This window comes from Oryx dammah, unplaced genomic scaffold (genome assembly GCF_014754425.2).
Source record: "Oryx dammah isolate SB20612 unplaced genomic scaffold, SCBI_Odam_1.1 HiC_scaffold_18, whole genome shotgun sequence".
NCBI classification, from domain to species: Eukaryota; Metazoa; Chordata; class Mammalia; order Artiodactyla; family Bovidae; genus Oryx; species Oryx dammah.
The window spans coordinates 63,108,645-63,125,406 of NW_024070202.1; the positions used below are offsets into that span (position 1 = coordinate 63,108,645).

The 16,762-nt window shown below is 42.6% G+C and overlaps 1 protein-coding gene across 1 annotated transcript in view; it reads right to left on the bottom strand.

Annotated features, from left to right (window-relative positions):
* Nucleotides 1–16,762, bottom strand: part of BMPER (BMP binding endothelial regulator) — a 255,604-nt gene that overhangs the window by 99,961 nt on the left and 138,881 nt on the right. Inside the window, exons 7-10 of the mRNA XM_040259659.1 lie at nt 14,269–14,368; nt 8,822–8,931; nt 4,783–4,923; nt 2,618–2,722 (exon numbers count right to left, since the gene is read on the bottom strand). Coding sequence (XP_040115593.1) covers nt 2,618–2,722; nt 4,783–4,923; nt 8,822–8,931; nt 14,269–14,368 — 456 coding nt within the window. The remainder of the gene's footprint in view (nt 1–2,617; nt 2,723–4,782; nt 4,924–8,821; nt 8,932–14,268; nt 14,369–16,762) is intronic.

Genomic DNA, 16,762 nt, shown 5'->3' on the forward strand with positions numbered 1-16,762 from the left:
CTTTATCTCATTTATGCTTCACAACAACTCTCTATATACAAATGCCTCTTTCCCCTCTTTACAGGAAACTAAGGAAACAGACCACAGAGTGGTGGCCCAAGATTTGTGTCAAGCCCTGTTTCACTACCTGTCGATTGCATCAAGAGTAGATTTAGGTACTTAAAAAACAAATCACACTAACAACAGCAACAACAAAGATTGCAGTTGATAATTAAAGAATTAGAACCATGTCTGATGCTTTAAAAAGGTACACTAAAGGCTATGACAGGTTTGAATGAGACTCAAAACTCCATGCCATGCCACCTTCCATGGTTTGGGGCAACATGACAATTTCATGGCCAAGAGCTCTGTTGTCTGTTTCTATTTGGCACAGAGGACTCCTTTGGTTTCTCCTGCCTGAAAGCAGTTGAGGACAAATCCAAAGGAGACTGGCTCCGGCTGATGGAATGATGGCATACAGTGCTCTGTCTGAGCCAAACAGAGCTGTTTAAACCAGGGCCCCAGCAAAGGGTGACTCTGTGATTCCCTGCATCTGTACCTCGACAGAAACAGCCAGTTCCTTTCTTCAGAAAATGAGAGAGGGGCTGGAAACATCACTAAATTAGGCAGGGAATAAATCAAGAGAAAGCTATGATGTCTGGCTCCTGAGTTACGTGGAACACGCTGAGGAATTCTGGACGCCCCATGAAAGCATCAGTAAGAAGGGCCTAGTAACAGCACCCACCTCAGGGGGGCAGGGGCGGTGGGGTAGGGTCTCAGCATCAGACGAGGTTGGTCCTGTGACGACAGAGGAAGTCTCAGGACATATTAACAGTGATGGAATGACTGTCATAGTGAACTTGTCCCCAGTGGAACCCTCAGTCCTTCTCAGCAAACGCACTCCTTTGCCCCTGGGGGACTGTCAAGAAGGGAATGCAATCACACAATCCTTCTTCAACAAGGCATGCAAACTTCTAGAAAAAGATGTATAGTAGCCAGGAAGGATTGAGCAGGAATTTTTTTAAAAAAATCTTTTTTTTTTTTTTTTAATTTCCCAAAGCAATGCAGGGGAGGGGAAGTAAGTGTTTAACAGGATTTTTATGGTAAAACTAAATTATCTTCCAAGGTGCTTGTGCTGGCCCCTGAGAAGGCAAAGTGTGAACCAAAGGAATGATTGGAAAACTGCCTAGAAACAAAAAGGTGGGCCCTGAGGCAGGAGCCAGGCACTGCCTGACGGGCTCTGACAAGAAGGCAGGGGTGGGGTGGGGGTGGGGGTGGGGGAAACGCCAGGCCTGCGCCTGGAGGGACGGATGCTCCTGGCCCAAATATGGTCCACAAAGAAGACACAGGAACCAAGATGCTGGTAACAGAAAGAGCGCTGACTTCCCCCCAGCAAGAGGTCTATGCAGACCACCACACCTGCCACAAGTGGCAGGACTCAAGTGAAGCCGGGAACTCCACCAGGGCCTGCAGAGGCTGGTTAGTCGAGCCACCAGGCTGGCTCAGCCTTTTGTTTTTGTCTTGTAGAATAAGGAAGCCCATTATTACTAACATGTGCCACAGGAGTTCATTACCAGTGAGGGTTCCCCGAGGACGGGCAAAAATAATGTGATACCATTTTTCCCAATGAATATTTATAAGCAGACCATGCTCAACTCTCCTTATTGTATCTCCTGGTTGGTTTTTTTTTTTTTTTTTTTTCTTTTATGGGAGGTTTTCAGTTTTATGTCTGAGGCTTTTTAAAGCAAGACTAATTAGGGTTTCTTTTTTTCTTTCTTTTTTTCTCCCCCCTTTATTCAGTTGTGCAATAGCAACAGCTGTTGTTTTTTTGTGCCTCATTTGGCACTCACGTAAAAACAGCAACTTTTTGTTTATAATAATAACAGATGTGAATAAAATTAAAAGCTGTCTCTGACAGAGAAGGGAAGACATGGTCTGAATATATGGATGTATTTTTTCATTCACTGGAAGGTATTGAATAGGCTTGACATTTTCCCAAAATGCATAAAACCTTGAAAGGTTTCAAGTTGCTGAGGTGAATTCAATGAAGCTCATGTTTTGGAAGATAATGGATGCTTTATTCAGGGCACTGGAACTATGGGTTTCTAAAAAGAGAGATTTCCATAAAGATGCCATTTCCATTCAGGACTACAACAGAACCTGGGCTGGAGAGAGAAAACTTCAGAAAAGGGATTGGAGGGTGCCACTGGGCAGGTGAAACTCCTTGGGGAATTTATTAATAAACAACCACATATTCCTTTGAATGGCTACAGGAAGAAAACTGATTTGAAAAGAAAGAAAGAGAGAGGTAAAACAAAAGGATCTTTTATGATATTCAAAAGAAAACCCAGCAAAAGACACGAGGGAGCTGATCAAACAGAAGTTGGAGACATTAAAACAAAAAACTGGGAGAGATCAGTAAAAAACAGAGCGAGGTAAGAGATATTACCCTGTTAGGCTAGAATCTGGATAAGAACCATAAAGAACAAAGAGCAAGCTTTGCAAAGGACATGTGTCTATTTGGGAACTTGGAAGTTTTGGAGGATCTGAATTCTGTGTTCAGAAGATGGGAGGTGACCATGCCACACACAGGATGGTTCTCAAGATGCTTAAAGAGAAAGTCAACCTGCAAACGAACCTGGGGGCAGCTGCTGATGGGAACACACTGCTTCTTGCGACACTCTGTCTTGCCTTTCACACAAGCACAGATGGTGCAGTTGACAGACGACCACATCTCTCCATCCTGCAAGATAGACCACAGAATTCTTCCATAAGCTGGAGGCTGGGATTTGTCTGTCAAGGAAAGCATTTCTTCCCTGAGTGATGGTTTCCATCAGTAGATTGAATTACTATGAGGTGTTTATCTACATCTAACTGATCTGATAGAAATGCTAGATCTTAGTGTGTGTGTGTGTGCATGCATTTCCCCTCCAGGGTATTAAAAAAAAAAAATGTTTGTACATCAAACCAAGTCATATTTGCATCTTGCTCCTTTTGCATTGTTTACTTAGTTTCACCCTGGAAGACAAACAAGACTTTTCCTACATGATGCAACAAGGGTCTAATTTTTCCATTTGATAGGACTGAAAAGTTTGAGTTCTCCCAGATGCCAGTAGTTAATTGAGATGTCCGGAGGTAGTTAGTTCATTCCCAGATGTGACATGGTTCTGGCCCACATGGGGCACGAACATGCAGAGAACAGAGACTAATCCATATGACTCCCATTGCCAGGCAGACACCTGACCAGCAAACCATCTGAAAATGTGGAGCACAGAAAACTCCAAGAGCCGTTCATCCCATGTCCCTGCCTGTCTGATACTCTCCTCCTAAAGGGCTGGGTAGCACTTGGGACACATTTTCTAGCTCAGAAAAGGCTGTTTGAGGCATCTCTTTGGCTTATTGGATTTATAATCTGCAATTGCCAAGTGCTCAGCCACAAAAATCCTGTACTTCTGGGAACATGCAGGAACGTGTATTCTTGCTTGTGAGAAAAAAAGATTACGGACAATAGATTTAGGCCTGAAAACAGAGCAAGGATTCCTTTCTGCGCTTCTGGATCTGAGCAGCAAATTTTATTAAAAACAGAAAAACCAGCCCAGATCTTTGATGTTACCTATGCCTCTTACTCTTCCTTCTCATTTTTGGAAGGTATTTTAAGGACTACCTATGTCTCTAGTGCCTTTTGTTTCTCTGACTGAATCTGTTTTAAAGGGCATCTGACTATTGAAAATTCTCTGAGTGCACATTTCTAGGACTCCATAAATTACTTCAGGCCCCATCCATGTATACAAAGGAACTTTTTGCAAGGAGCCTGGAAAGCACTTCACACAAAAGAGTCATCAGGGTGAGCCTACCGCATCTGGATGCTCCAGAGACAGAGGATGACGTGTCAAGAGGACACATGAGTAGCTCTGGAAGCCTGGTGGAACCACAACACACAGATACATACACACATATACACACGTGATGCCCTTCCCTTAGGCATGACACATCAAGCCTTTTTACAGATGTCGTAAGAATCGAGACGCTCCCTCCAGCTCCATAATAGGAAATCTAGCCAAGTGCACAGGGCCTGAGGTGCCTCCATCTCTGACTTGATTCTGAGGGTCTCAGTTCTCAAGGGTACTCTGAGATGACACCTTCAGGTGCAGAGAAATTCCCTCCACCCATGGGGAAAACAGACTAGATCGGTAGCACTTTGGACAAAGTCAGTGATCTTAATCCTAACATTTAAATGGTCACTGGCCAGTCTCCCACCCATGCCACTAGGAGACAGTGTAAAACACACCTGAGATGGGCAGCAGCCGACCCTACTAACTCGGCTGGGGCAGGACTCTCTCATCTTTGTTCAACTGCTCTGCTGGCCACAACCTCACCCAAACATCTTCCAAATGGGAAAATCTCTCTCTGAAAAAGGAGCTTAGTGGAAAGGTTCTAAGAGAATCAGGATCTTGCCAAGGGGCACCGCGCATCTCTGACTGCTGTCCCCATAGCTGCACCATCCAGGGGACTCCTCAGCTCAGCCCCAACCACTGGCCACCACATTTAGAAAAGGCAATGTTTTACAGGTGTAACATATGTTATAAACCAAAAGTAAAGCCAAGAAAAACACAGACAGTTGCTTCTCTACCCCTAAGTGTCCTTGACTCTAAACATATATGTACATATAATATAAATAAGTACTTTTATACACATACATACATGTATACACAAAATATGAAATTTTGCAATCTGCACTTTGCTAGGAGCTTTCTACAACTCAGTATCCTACAGTAGTTCCCACGAGCTTTGTTCATGACATACCCGGAAAATCTTGTTGCCAAACTTGCACACTTTGGTGTCTTCCTGGGGAACTCGTAGGAGGCAGTCATCACAACAGGCCTCCTCGCCTCTGTCACAGCCACCAGGGTGGGAGCACTTCTTCTTACACACAACAGTGGAGTCCTGGGGGCCCAAAAGCAAACTGGAAGTTAAAAACAATTTCCACCTCCACCAGGCATCCTACCTGGTCTTCCTTTGTGTCTGTTAGTCACTCAGTCGTTTCTGACTCTTTGCGACCCCATGGACTGTAGACCAGGCTTCTATGTCCATGGAATTCTCCAGGCAAGAATATTGGAGTGGACTGCCATTCCCTTCTCCGGAGGAACTTCCCAACTCAGGGATCGAACCCTGGTCTCCTGCATTGCAGGCAGTTTCTTTACTGTTTGAGCTACAAGGAACTCCTGGTCTTCCTTTAACAACGCACAATTAACTTCTTTAAAACATATGCTGAGGATGTGTGTAAAAGTCATTCAGTCATGTCCAGCTCTTTGCGACCCCATGGACTATACAGTCCATGGAATTCTCCAGGCCAGAATACTGGAGTGGGTGGCCTTTTCCTTCCATAGGGAATCTTCCCAGGGATCAAAGATACCATATTCTAATTCACTGCAATAAATCTTTCATTCACCTCAAAATTTTATTTGCTAACTAAGTATCTAGACTAGAAGAGGAAGCTATGAACAGCACGACATATGCCCCCCACTTTCCAAGGGCTTATCAGTTAATACTCAAAAGACTGATAGGATAGCCTGCTCCAGCCACTGGGTAAGAAGGCCCAGTGCACTATGGACCAACCAGTTTCCTTCCTTTTTCCTGCCCTTCTCGTCTTTTGCAACCCTCCTTAACACTGTTCCCTCAGGGCTCCCCCATGGCTTTATGACACCTTCTAAGAGCTGACAGTAAACTCAGGATATCTTTGATCAAAGAGTAACAATTTAGAGCTCATGCTCCATGTGAAGATGAAATTCCTTAGTGTGTTCTGTGTTCACAAAGGAACCAAACGAGCAATTCTAAAGCTAGGCCTGGGTTCTAGGGGTCTTCCATCAGCTGTGTGACCTTAATCAAGGACACTTAAACTCTGAGGGTGACAAGTCTATATCTGTAACATTAAGGAGTGTGGCTTGACTTCAAAAGAAGTGGCATTCCATGGACGAAATAGCCAAGTGAGTTGTACTTACTGACTCATTCAACAATGCATAAGAAAAAGTTCAGAGGAGCCTAAGAAGAGTAAATTTTTCCAGTTCCCCAGCCAAAAGCTGAAATTTCACCTGGAGAAGACTGTCAGGTGGAATGACTATAAAAGCAAAATATTTATGAAACTTAGCGGAAGACAGGATGGAGGAAAGAAGTGTCCCAGGGTAGACTGGCAATGACCTCAAAGTGCTGAGTTAGTGTGAACAAAGAGCAGGGAAATAAGAGACCAAACCCCTCTCCAAGACGTAGACCCAGTCAGTAAGCTTGGAGAGAGGACTCACTTTGGAGCCTTGCATACAAATAGGTTGTGTAAATCGACGGATGTAACTTCTGTAACTACTACATCAATTCTATGACTACAAGAGGCACTTCTGGTACCATGTACTATACTCTCACTAACTTATCCTCTTAAGGTTAATACGACAATGAGATGATCCTTCAAAAAAATGCATTTGTTATTCACATCACATCACACAGTGGATAAGATATAGAATTGAATAAGACCAGGGTAGAATGCCAGTTCATTCATTAAGTGTATTGTCTTGTACAAATCCATCCCCCTATGCCCTGGATTCCTCATCTTCAAAATGGAGATGATAACACCTCTCAAGTTTATTGTGTAGTTTAATGGAATATGCAAAGTACTTGGCACAGTGCCTGGCACATAGAAATAAGTCAACTCATAAATTGGAAAAAATTCTTTGTCAAATTGCATGTTTTGATTTCAAGTTTGAAAAACAAGGGCACTCACCAGCTCTAGAATAATGCATACTTCATGATAGATTTCCCAACTTTCATTAAATATACACCCACAACCAACCATCCCCCACCACACACAAACACACACACACACAGAGTACCATTAGATCATTGCCTGGAACTGGATTAAGCAATTAGAATACACAGATGGATGGATGTGTGCCTGTCCTCAAGGAACTCACAAAAAGGAGATAACCATCTGAACAAAGACTATATAATAATGTGGTAAAAAAGAACTGGTAAAGGTATAGGGCTAGCAGAGAAGATGCAACAATTACCTCTGTAGGTGGGTTGGGAAAACCTCACTAGAAGGGGTGATATCTGAGAAAGGCTGCTGTAAATGAAGAGGAGTTTGCTAATCAAACTCAAGGAAGATGAGGACACTGCAGGCAGACTGAAGCCTAAAACTGAATTGTGTTCAGAGAACTGTTTCCTGTACCTGCCAAGGCACTCACTGGATGGGGACAGTGGAGAGGGAAACTCTAACAGGTACAAAACAATCCTGATCACCCCAAATGAATGCAGCCTGATTCTTCAAGTATTCCATTTCCCAAAAATGACCGTGAACTTGTACTCTGATAAAAAACATCTTGAAGGAACAGTTTCAGTTACGCTTCTTTTGAGTATTGGGATATATTGGCTAATCACCACTCAAAGAATCTCTCAAAGAATGAGACCCAAAACGCTGCAAGCATAACTAATTTCCATCCCTGGGATGCCTGGCTTTTCTGCAATCAAGAAAATCGGGAATGTGATGTTTCATCAAAGGCTCAGTATCCCCAAGAGGAAGCTATAACCTGTGAAATTCCAGGAGAGAAAGAGAAGTCCAGAGGATGGAGGTCAAGACAACAGAAGGAGTGGCTATATGTTTAGCACAGGATTCTATGAACCATGCAAGAGAGAGGGCCTCAGGAAAGTACTTCCAGTCTTTGGAATTACTTGCTGTTCAATGCTAGGGAACAGACAGTTCAGCCCTTCAGTTCAGCCCTTACTCGGCTACTTCCTTGAAAATGCAGTGCATGCTCATTAACAAAGCATGCCTTGAGTAATCAGGAACTTCTGAACTCTAATTCAAGCTACTGATTGACAGTGAAAAAGTTCCTCTTTCCCTCTCCAGACCTCTGGTTATTAAAAACAAACAACAAATATCACCCCCAAAATGTATTATTCTAAACTCATGTCACACAGATGTTTCGGTTAACTTGCTAATGAATGGTCCTAAAGTCCTCCGTGTAAATGATTCTCTTCTTGGTTTCAGAACTGAATCACCATATAAACACAGTCCAGGAATGTGTGATGTGCATAATCCCTTTAAATTTCTGGAGCTGAGGAATTCTTTCTTTACCAGTCACTAGATGTGTGGTTGCCTTTTGAGAAAAGTGTGTAACGACTCAAGTAAGAAATGGTACGATGAACAACACATAAATACTCTCTTCCCAAACTACCAGGTTTATTTTTGCGATAAGCTGTGAACCCATGCCTTTCTTTTCTCTTTACTGTAGTTGTTCAGTCGCCAAGTCATGTCTGACTCCCTCATGGACTGCAGCACATCAGCTGTTCCTGTCCTTTACTATCTCCTAGTGTTTGCTTAAACTCATGTCCATTGAGTCAGTGATGCTATCCAACAATCTCATCCTCTGTTGCCCCCTTCTTTTTCTGTTCTCGATCTTTCGCAGCAACAGCTTTTTCTGATGAGTTGGCTTCTTTTCTCTTGCATGTGGTTAAAGCCATTTTTATTGCCAAGGTGTGTCAGAGAATTCATCCTGAATAATTAGAGCCAGAGAACACTACCATGTGCATTTATCTGATTTTTATAAGTGCTTCAGCCCCTCAGAGTTTAATTCTCACCCCCAGAGCTCACTTATTGGTCCTGGGAAGATAACAGTGATTTGTAATTTGGATCCTATGTCTAAACTTCCTTGTGAACATGCAATATAATTTTACAGATAAAGTGGCATCAGTAATGCTTTGTTACCATAAATAACACATTATTATGTTTGGCTATAGTGTTAACATTAAAACCAAAATGCTATCCATTTTGGACCACAGCCCCTCAGAACCATCTTACCTTGCAGGTACATGCAGTGCAGTTATCATAGAGAAAAGAGGATCCATTGTCATAAACATCACTGCGAAAGAGGCAGCTTCCAAATGGGAGGTCAAACACTTTCCTTTGACCTAGAAAGAAGCAACGGCATAGTGTTAGCAAGACAGAGGTCAGGATTGTCCCACTTCATCATCAGCAATTATAGCACAGGACTGTTAAGCATTGCCACAAGACCAGGTAAATCCAGTGCACAAATACAGAGCCATGGGTCACATGTTTCCAGAGGATTCCCAGGAATCATGACTTCAAAGAGTTTTTGCTAAAGAGAGTTTGATTCCATACTGAATCTTGTATGTTCAACAAATCTTTATTATGAGTTCATCTTAGTGAGCCAGGATGACTAAGGCATCCATCCTGTCCCAATGGAGCTTAGTTTACTGGGGAAACAAACCCACAAAAGATGATTTCAATACAATAAGACAGTCAGTTCTGGAAAGAAGCCACTCTAGGAACTGTGAGAATGGGAGGACAGAGAAGACTTTTTGGAGGATGTGCTGCCTGAGCTGTATCTTAAAGAATGAGTAAAATTATCCAGAAAGTGGGTGTTGGCAGGGAAGAGGCAGGAGAAGTCAAGATATCCAAAGAAGACTAGGATGAGCAAAAAGAAAAACTAATGAGATAGTATCTCAGTTGAAGAAATGACAAGTCCATTGGCATCAAGGGTGATGCTAACTCAAAGATCACATAGAGGAAGAATCCAACTCCATATACCCAGTGTTCAACCTCCCACAGGCATCACACCTCTTGGTTTTCCCTGATGTAAGGATATGATTGGTGACCCAAAAGGCGAAAAAAATCAACCCCAAATAAAGAGTGTAATTCAATTTCCTCCTTTCTTTCAGTATTTGAGTTTCTACTCTCTGGAGTACATAAAAATATCTCTGAAATGTTACTTCAATTAAAGACTAAGTTGAGAAGTCAAAGATTAATCATCACTCATAAGATTTATATCCACACTCTTCCTGTAAAAAGATTAAAAGCAATCTCTATTTCATTGGAGACCAAATGAAATGCTTAAGTATCTATAAACACATATGAAATGCTATTCTCGGAATTAGAATTGTTGGAATTACTGTTAGTAGCTGTCAACAAAAACGCCATCTTCCCGTTAAAAGTCAGCCTCAAAGCTGGGATACAGTATAGATGTAGAATTAAAACATTAGTTTAGTTCTCCCTACAAGAAGCAAACTTGCTTCAAAAGATGATTATGATAATTTTAACTTGGGTCCCACATACAGACTCCCAGGTGACCTTGAGCTTGATTTCTCCAGGCCTGACTTAGTTCACTTGTCATGAAATGATATCAAAATGCCTCCTCCCAATAACACATTACCATCTCTAACTACAATGTCAGTGCTAAAGTATACCATCAAAAACTTCTTATGGTTAGATAAAATTTAGCATAATGACTGGATGTGCACCTAACAATTAGCAATATCCCAACTGAAACAGGCATTTTTCTGTGTATACTCAGGTTCTAAGTCTTTTGAAGTTTGTAAAAATTTACAGATTAAATCAGAGGATTACCTGAAAAACAGAATTCATCCTTTCTCTAGGTCTTCCTCTAGGTAACTCCCAAGGGTTGTCTGAAGCATCAAAAATCTGTGAACAGGCCACCCACCCCATCAGAATCACACCTATCATATCACACCTTGATTTAGGACACTCTATAAAAGTATAAGAAACACCCCTAAGCAGATATATTTTTTACTTTACTACAAAAATGATGGTGACATTATTTTTCACTGCTTGAAATACTGTCCTCTATATTATTCCATCAAAGATATATTTCTGTCCTTTAAGAATTAAAAATACCTCTGCTTCAACTGAGTATTTGTTTCAAATTGTGATAACACCGTTTGCCTTGTCCTTCCTTTTATTATATATATTATATTATATTATTATAATTAGACTGGTGGATTGATACATCAGTAGACTACTGAAGAAAAAAGGCTTGAGTTTAATCTCCCTGCACAAATATGATGAATGGCAGATAAGTATTATCATTATTAGAGGTGGTATAATTCAAATAGGCTTCCCAGGTGGCACAGTGGTAAAGAATCCACCTGCCAATTCAGGAGATGTGGGCCCAATTCCTGGGTCAGGAGGATCCCCTGGAGAAGGAAATGGCAATCCACTTCAGTATTGTTGCTTGGAGAATCCACATGAACAGAGGAGCTTGATGGGCTGCAGTCCATGGGGGTCACAAAGAAGCATACACAACTGAGCAAGTGAGCACACAGCACATATAATTCACATATGATCTTGGGCTGTGTGACTCTAAGAGGTGCATTGGGTGCTCTCTATATAGAAACTTCTGATGAGGCTGTCATTGAAAATGAGAAAAGAGAGGAAAATAGTGCAAAAGGCAGGGGTATGTCATGTGAATGAATCCTGCTCAAGGGAAAACTGAACAGCAAATCAGTGTCCAAAAATCCAAAAGTCTAATTAGTCTTAAATTTCAGCATCTACTAAGCATTGCTGTGTTTCCCCACCCCACCCCACCCCAACCTTTTTTTTCCTGTCTTCTGTTGTGTGGGTATGTTTCTTTCTACTGTCAAAGAACATACAATCTTACCTAAATCCCAAAGTCATCATGGCTCAAAATAAGATAAAACATTCAAAAGAACAGTTCAGAGACTCTGTGTATAGCCTAATCTAAGCCATTTCCACTTTATTCCGCTGGGGCTTAGCCCAGCAGTAAAGGTCTCATTTGGGAGAATTAGGATTTTTGAGTGTCCTAAGACTTGCTGTTCCTTTTGTAGTCTGACTTAGGACCACAAATAGACAGAAAAATCTGCATTTAGTACAACAGTCATTGTTCATATGAGAATCTGATCTGACTCAGCATATCCATGATACCAGCTTCAGAGCTTTCATCAAGCTTGCTGCTGCTGCTAAGTCGCTTCAGTTGTGTCCATCTATGTGACCCCATAGATGGCAGCCCACCAGGCTCCTCCATGCCTGGGATTCTCCAGGCAAGAATACTGGAGTGGGTTGCCATTTCCTTCTCCAATGCATGCATGCATGCTAAGTCACTTCAGTCATGTCTGGCTCTGTGCGAGCCTATGGACAGCAGCCCACCAGGCTCCTCTGTCCACAGGATTCTCTAGGCAAGCCTACTGATCTTCAAGTCGAGGACCCAAGCCACGCCTCCTCTGGCACGACTTTCTCACTTAGATGGGGCCCTGTTTCCACCATGACCCACAGCATGATGATTTCAACAACAGTGAACTGGCTACGTCTCTTCCGGGGGCACAAGCCCACGTGGGCAACCCAAGAAGCACACACATCAGTGGAAATGCCTTCAGTCAGTCGCGTCTAAGCAATTCTCCTTTGTTCTGAGAGTATCTATGAAATTACTTTAAAAGCAGGTGCTTGTTTGTGTGTGTGTTTGCGTGTGAGTACACAGAAGGAAGGCAAACATTATTAGATGAAGAGTTAGCAGCAGAATCCTTCAAAGAAGAGAAGGCTGCCGTCATTTAACAAGATACCTTTATTGGCCAATTCACCTGTAGAAAGATAGACTTCAGGGTATGGCTATGATAAGCTGGGGATGATAAAAATAAATTAGCAGGTGTTTTGGATGGAGGAAGCAAAGTATGACAGAAAAGACAAAAGATTCCAGGAAAGAATGTGGACAATAAGGATTGGAGGCTGGAATCCACAGAAAAGAGACAAACAGTGATATTTTCCAAAAGGCAAAGTAGCTGAGACATTTTAAGAACAAAGCGAGCTTAATATTTCAGTTTCTGTTATTCACTGTGCTTCCCTGAAAAGTAATCAGCCTCTTACTGTAAACCTTCAGGGAAATCCCCTGCACAAGCCTCGATTCAATAGCACCACAGAATGTGAAAAGACAGGCTCGGGAGGTTTTCCTGAAAGAACAAAATGATGTTGAAGAAGCAGATGGAGGAGGGAAAGGAAGAGGAGCAACAAAAGGGAAGAGAAGGAGGAGGAGGTAGAAGAGGAAGAGGTAGGGAACAAATAGAAAAAAGCTGCAGGAGCAGAAACACAAAGCCAGTGGTGACTAGAGAAAATACAAGCCCCCTGCCAAGGGTCCCTGGAGACACTGGTGGGGACGCTGCATATTCTACTGCATTCATTTGATGGATCAAGCTACTTTTATCTGAATCTTAAACAGTCAAACTCAGTCACCTCAATGACCTAAAGGCCACATGGAAGAAGCTGATATACAGATTATGAACAAAACCCAAAGGATTCTGTGCTCTGGAGACCCTCCATCCAGGGTGTTTCTCTTCATGCATGCTGCTCCCCATGTGACCTGGAAAGCTGAGAAGCAGCAGATTAAACCGTGGGCTTGGGAATCACAGAGACTCACGTTCAGGAGTCAACTCCATAGCTCACCAGCTGTGCTACCTTCTAGGAATTCTACTTCTTTCTCAGCACAAAACTAATCATGGTCCCTATATTATTAATACACATCAGAATTCTATACTTAGCACCTGTACGTCACAGACTCTTGAGAAAATTAAACGAGAAAAAAAGTTCCTGAAGTTTTCACATGGTGCCTAGTACATAATAATTGCTCCAAAAGGAATAGCTAACCCTCTTCTTTATTGACTTATTCATTATTCCCTTCCAAACCTCTTGTTTGAGGCACCTTCTCCTCCTGCATGTTTTTGCCTCTAAAATAACACTTCTTTGGGGGGCATGCTTTGAATCATGTGCGATCTTAGTTCCCTGACCAGGGATTGAACCTTCACGCCTCTGCCCCCATCCCCCACCCAACCCCCCACATTGGTAGCACAGAGTCTTAACCACTGGACTGCCAGGGAAGTCCTCACATGCCTTTAAAATACATTCCTACTAAATGTCAGATGCCCAGTTAAAGACAGTTTCTCAGTGTTGTTCTCCCCACAAAAATACATTCCTACTAATCATCAAATGTCCAATTAAAGACGGTTTCCTCAGGACCATTCTCCCCACACCAGGCTATTATTCCAGGGTGTCTGGTATACCAGGTTTACAACTACAGGGGAAGATAAAAGAAAAGAAAGTTCTGGGGAGGCTCAGAAGTGAAATAAACCCTTGTACACACCTTGGTGGTGGTTTAGTCTCTCAGCTGTGCCCAACTCTTGCAACCCCATGGTCTTGTAGCCCACCAGGCTCCTCTGTCCATGGGATTTCCGAGGCAAGAATACTGGAGTGGGTTGCCATTTCCTCCTCCAGGGGAGCTTCCTGACCCAAATATCAAACCCGGGTCTCCTGCATTGCAGGTGGATTCTTTACCTACTGAGCCACCACATCTTACACTTGAGTAATCTGTCTCTAAGAAGCCATGAAACAGCACAACTTGAAAACCTCAAGATAACAAAGTGGACAACACTCAACAGAAACTCCCAGAATAAATTACATTGTTCTTTGACCTGAAAACAATCACTCACCCAAACATTTGGGGCAGCACTGTCCTGGGGGAATGTGGCTAAGGTGCTGAGGACAGGAGAGAATGGGACAGACTTCTCTCACGCACTGTGTCCTGCCTCCCTAAAGAAAAGAGGAGAAAAAAGCACATTTAGAAAAGTACGTGCATATATATAGTGTCTAACCAAACTATTTAGAACAAACCTAGACCTTTCCTGGGGTTGGCCCCAGGGTGATTGCTCAGACCTGGGCAACTACCCCTAGGCATCCCATGCTCTTCCCCTTAGATGCCGTGAATTGTACCCACGAGAAGACTGCCTCTAAAGTGATGGGTACAGCATCACCTCTCCCCACTCACCACCACCGCCACCACCTTTCTTTATGTTTTTTTCCTTCTTGAAGTGAAAGTGAAAGTCACTCAGTCATGTCAGACTCCTTGCAACCCCATGGACTGTAGCCCGCCAGGCTCCTCTGTCTATGACATTCTCCAGGCAAGAATATTGGAGTGAGTTGCCATGCCCTCCTCCAGGGGGATCTTCCCAACCTAGAGACTGAATCCTGGTCTCCTGCATTACAAGCAGATTCTTTACTGTCTGAGCCATCTGAGCATTTTGGCTTTTAAGACCAACCAACACTCTCAGTTTGGCTGAGATTTGAGGCTTTCAGTACTATAACCAGGAAACGTCTCTGGCAAACCCAGACAAGTTGACCTCTATTTCCAAGCCCAAGGCAAGAAAGCAACTTTGGGGGTTTTACTGAGATGTGTCTTCCTCTTTCAGGCCCCCATCTTTCTAGTCCTGCAGTAAAGCTTCCTCCAGGAAGACCTCCCTTTTGGTCACTCCTTAAAGATGTTGCTAGAACGACTCAGCAAGGTTCAGATTTGGGGAAGTAAGTCAATCTGCTGAAAATGGATACACTGGAAGCCAACATTCAGAAGAATCATTTCACTGAAGTCACTCAGCCAAACTAATATGAATCAAGTAGAAGGTTTATGATGACTGATATTAAAAAGACTTCAGCAGCCTCAGAAAATGTTCTAGAGTCTTCAGATCTTTCATTGTCTCTCATTCTTGACCCTTTCTGTCCTCTAGCATCCATCACTTCTGACATCCATTCCTTCTCTTCCTCAGTATCCCCTGCTTCTCTGCCCTTTAGTATCTGTCACCCCTCCAAGATGTGAAGATCAGCATACCAACTTCCTTTCTCCATTCCTTAGCAGGGATGCCTGTTTTTCCAGCCTCAACAACTTGTAACTGAATCCCCATAAAGCCGACAAAAAAAAAAAAAAAAAAAAAAAAAACTGAGGCTTTCCAGTCAATTTACACTCAACAGCTTTGCAAGGCTCAAGAGAAAGCTATCCGGTGCAATATGAATTACTATCAAACTTGTGAATAATTCAGTTTTTTTTTTTCTTTACCAAAAAAAAATCAGTAAATTTGGTAGATCAATCACTAGGCAAATGACATTTCAATGAATTGGCTTCTCTAGGATTTGAGCTGGAAACCAAACTAGTAGACCCTCAAAAGTACCCGTTGCCTCAAGCCTGGAATTTTTATCTTGAGAGGCCTCAGGAAATAAGCAACTCACGCCTCAAAGAGTCCTGGGCCTCGCACGGGAAAGATTCCCTCATAGCGTTTCCTCACACCTTCTCCAGCACTTTCTGTATTAACACCAGACATTAGCCGTCTGGATCCCATTCATTTCCAGCCGAGCACAGTACTGTCGCCTGTTGTTTCTGCTTTCCCTTCCTATTCCTGCCATTTTCATTGTGCAGGCTTTATTTTTTGGTAGGGACAGATGAAAAGGGTAGAGCATGTTATGTCTTTTAAAATATTTATTATTTTTAAGCCACTTTAAGGTTGGCTTCTTCCCCAAACCAATAGAAAACACACAAAAATACCACAAAAAGTCCTTCTGTTGTTTTTACATTATTTCCAGATCAGCACGAATCACTAAAAATCTCCCAGGAATCCCTAGCTGCTCTCAGTGAGTTTCCTCTCTGGACTGTATAATCCTGGACTCTGGCCCTTCACCAGACTTCAGAGGCGCATAACCTGAGTCTTGGTCACACTCTGAGGTCTGCCCCAGCTTATACATAAACCACAAAAGTCAAATCTAGAGGGAGGCAGAAGGCTCTCCTTAGCTTTCAACTTCCTCAAATCGCGAAGCCTTGGGCTACACAAGGTTGCCTGGATGTCGGCTTCTCTTAGGTGCACAGAGAATGTATTCTTTTCATCAATTTTCTCTGTTCTTGTTGGATCAGCATCTATTTTTCAAGCATATTTTAAAATTAAAATTTAAGAAAAATATTGCATAGTTGCATGGCCGCTAACTTGTCCAACACACTGGAAAGCTGGCCAAAGACTGTGTGCACTCCAGTAATTTTCCTTACAATAAGGTCAAAGAGTGAATTTTGCATACATAATACAACTGCAGTTTGTGTCTCCCAAGAGTCCGTTAAAGTAACTTGAACTCCAATTTAAGTTTGCTGCTTTGGTCAGGTTTTATTTTGTTTGG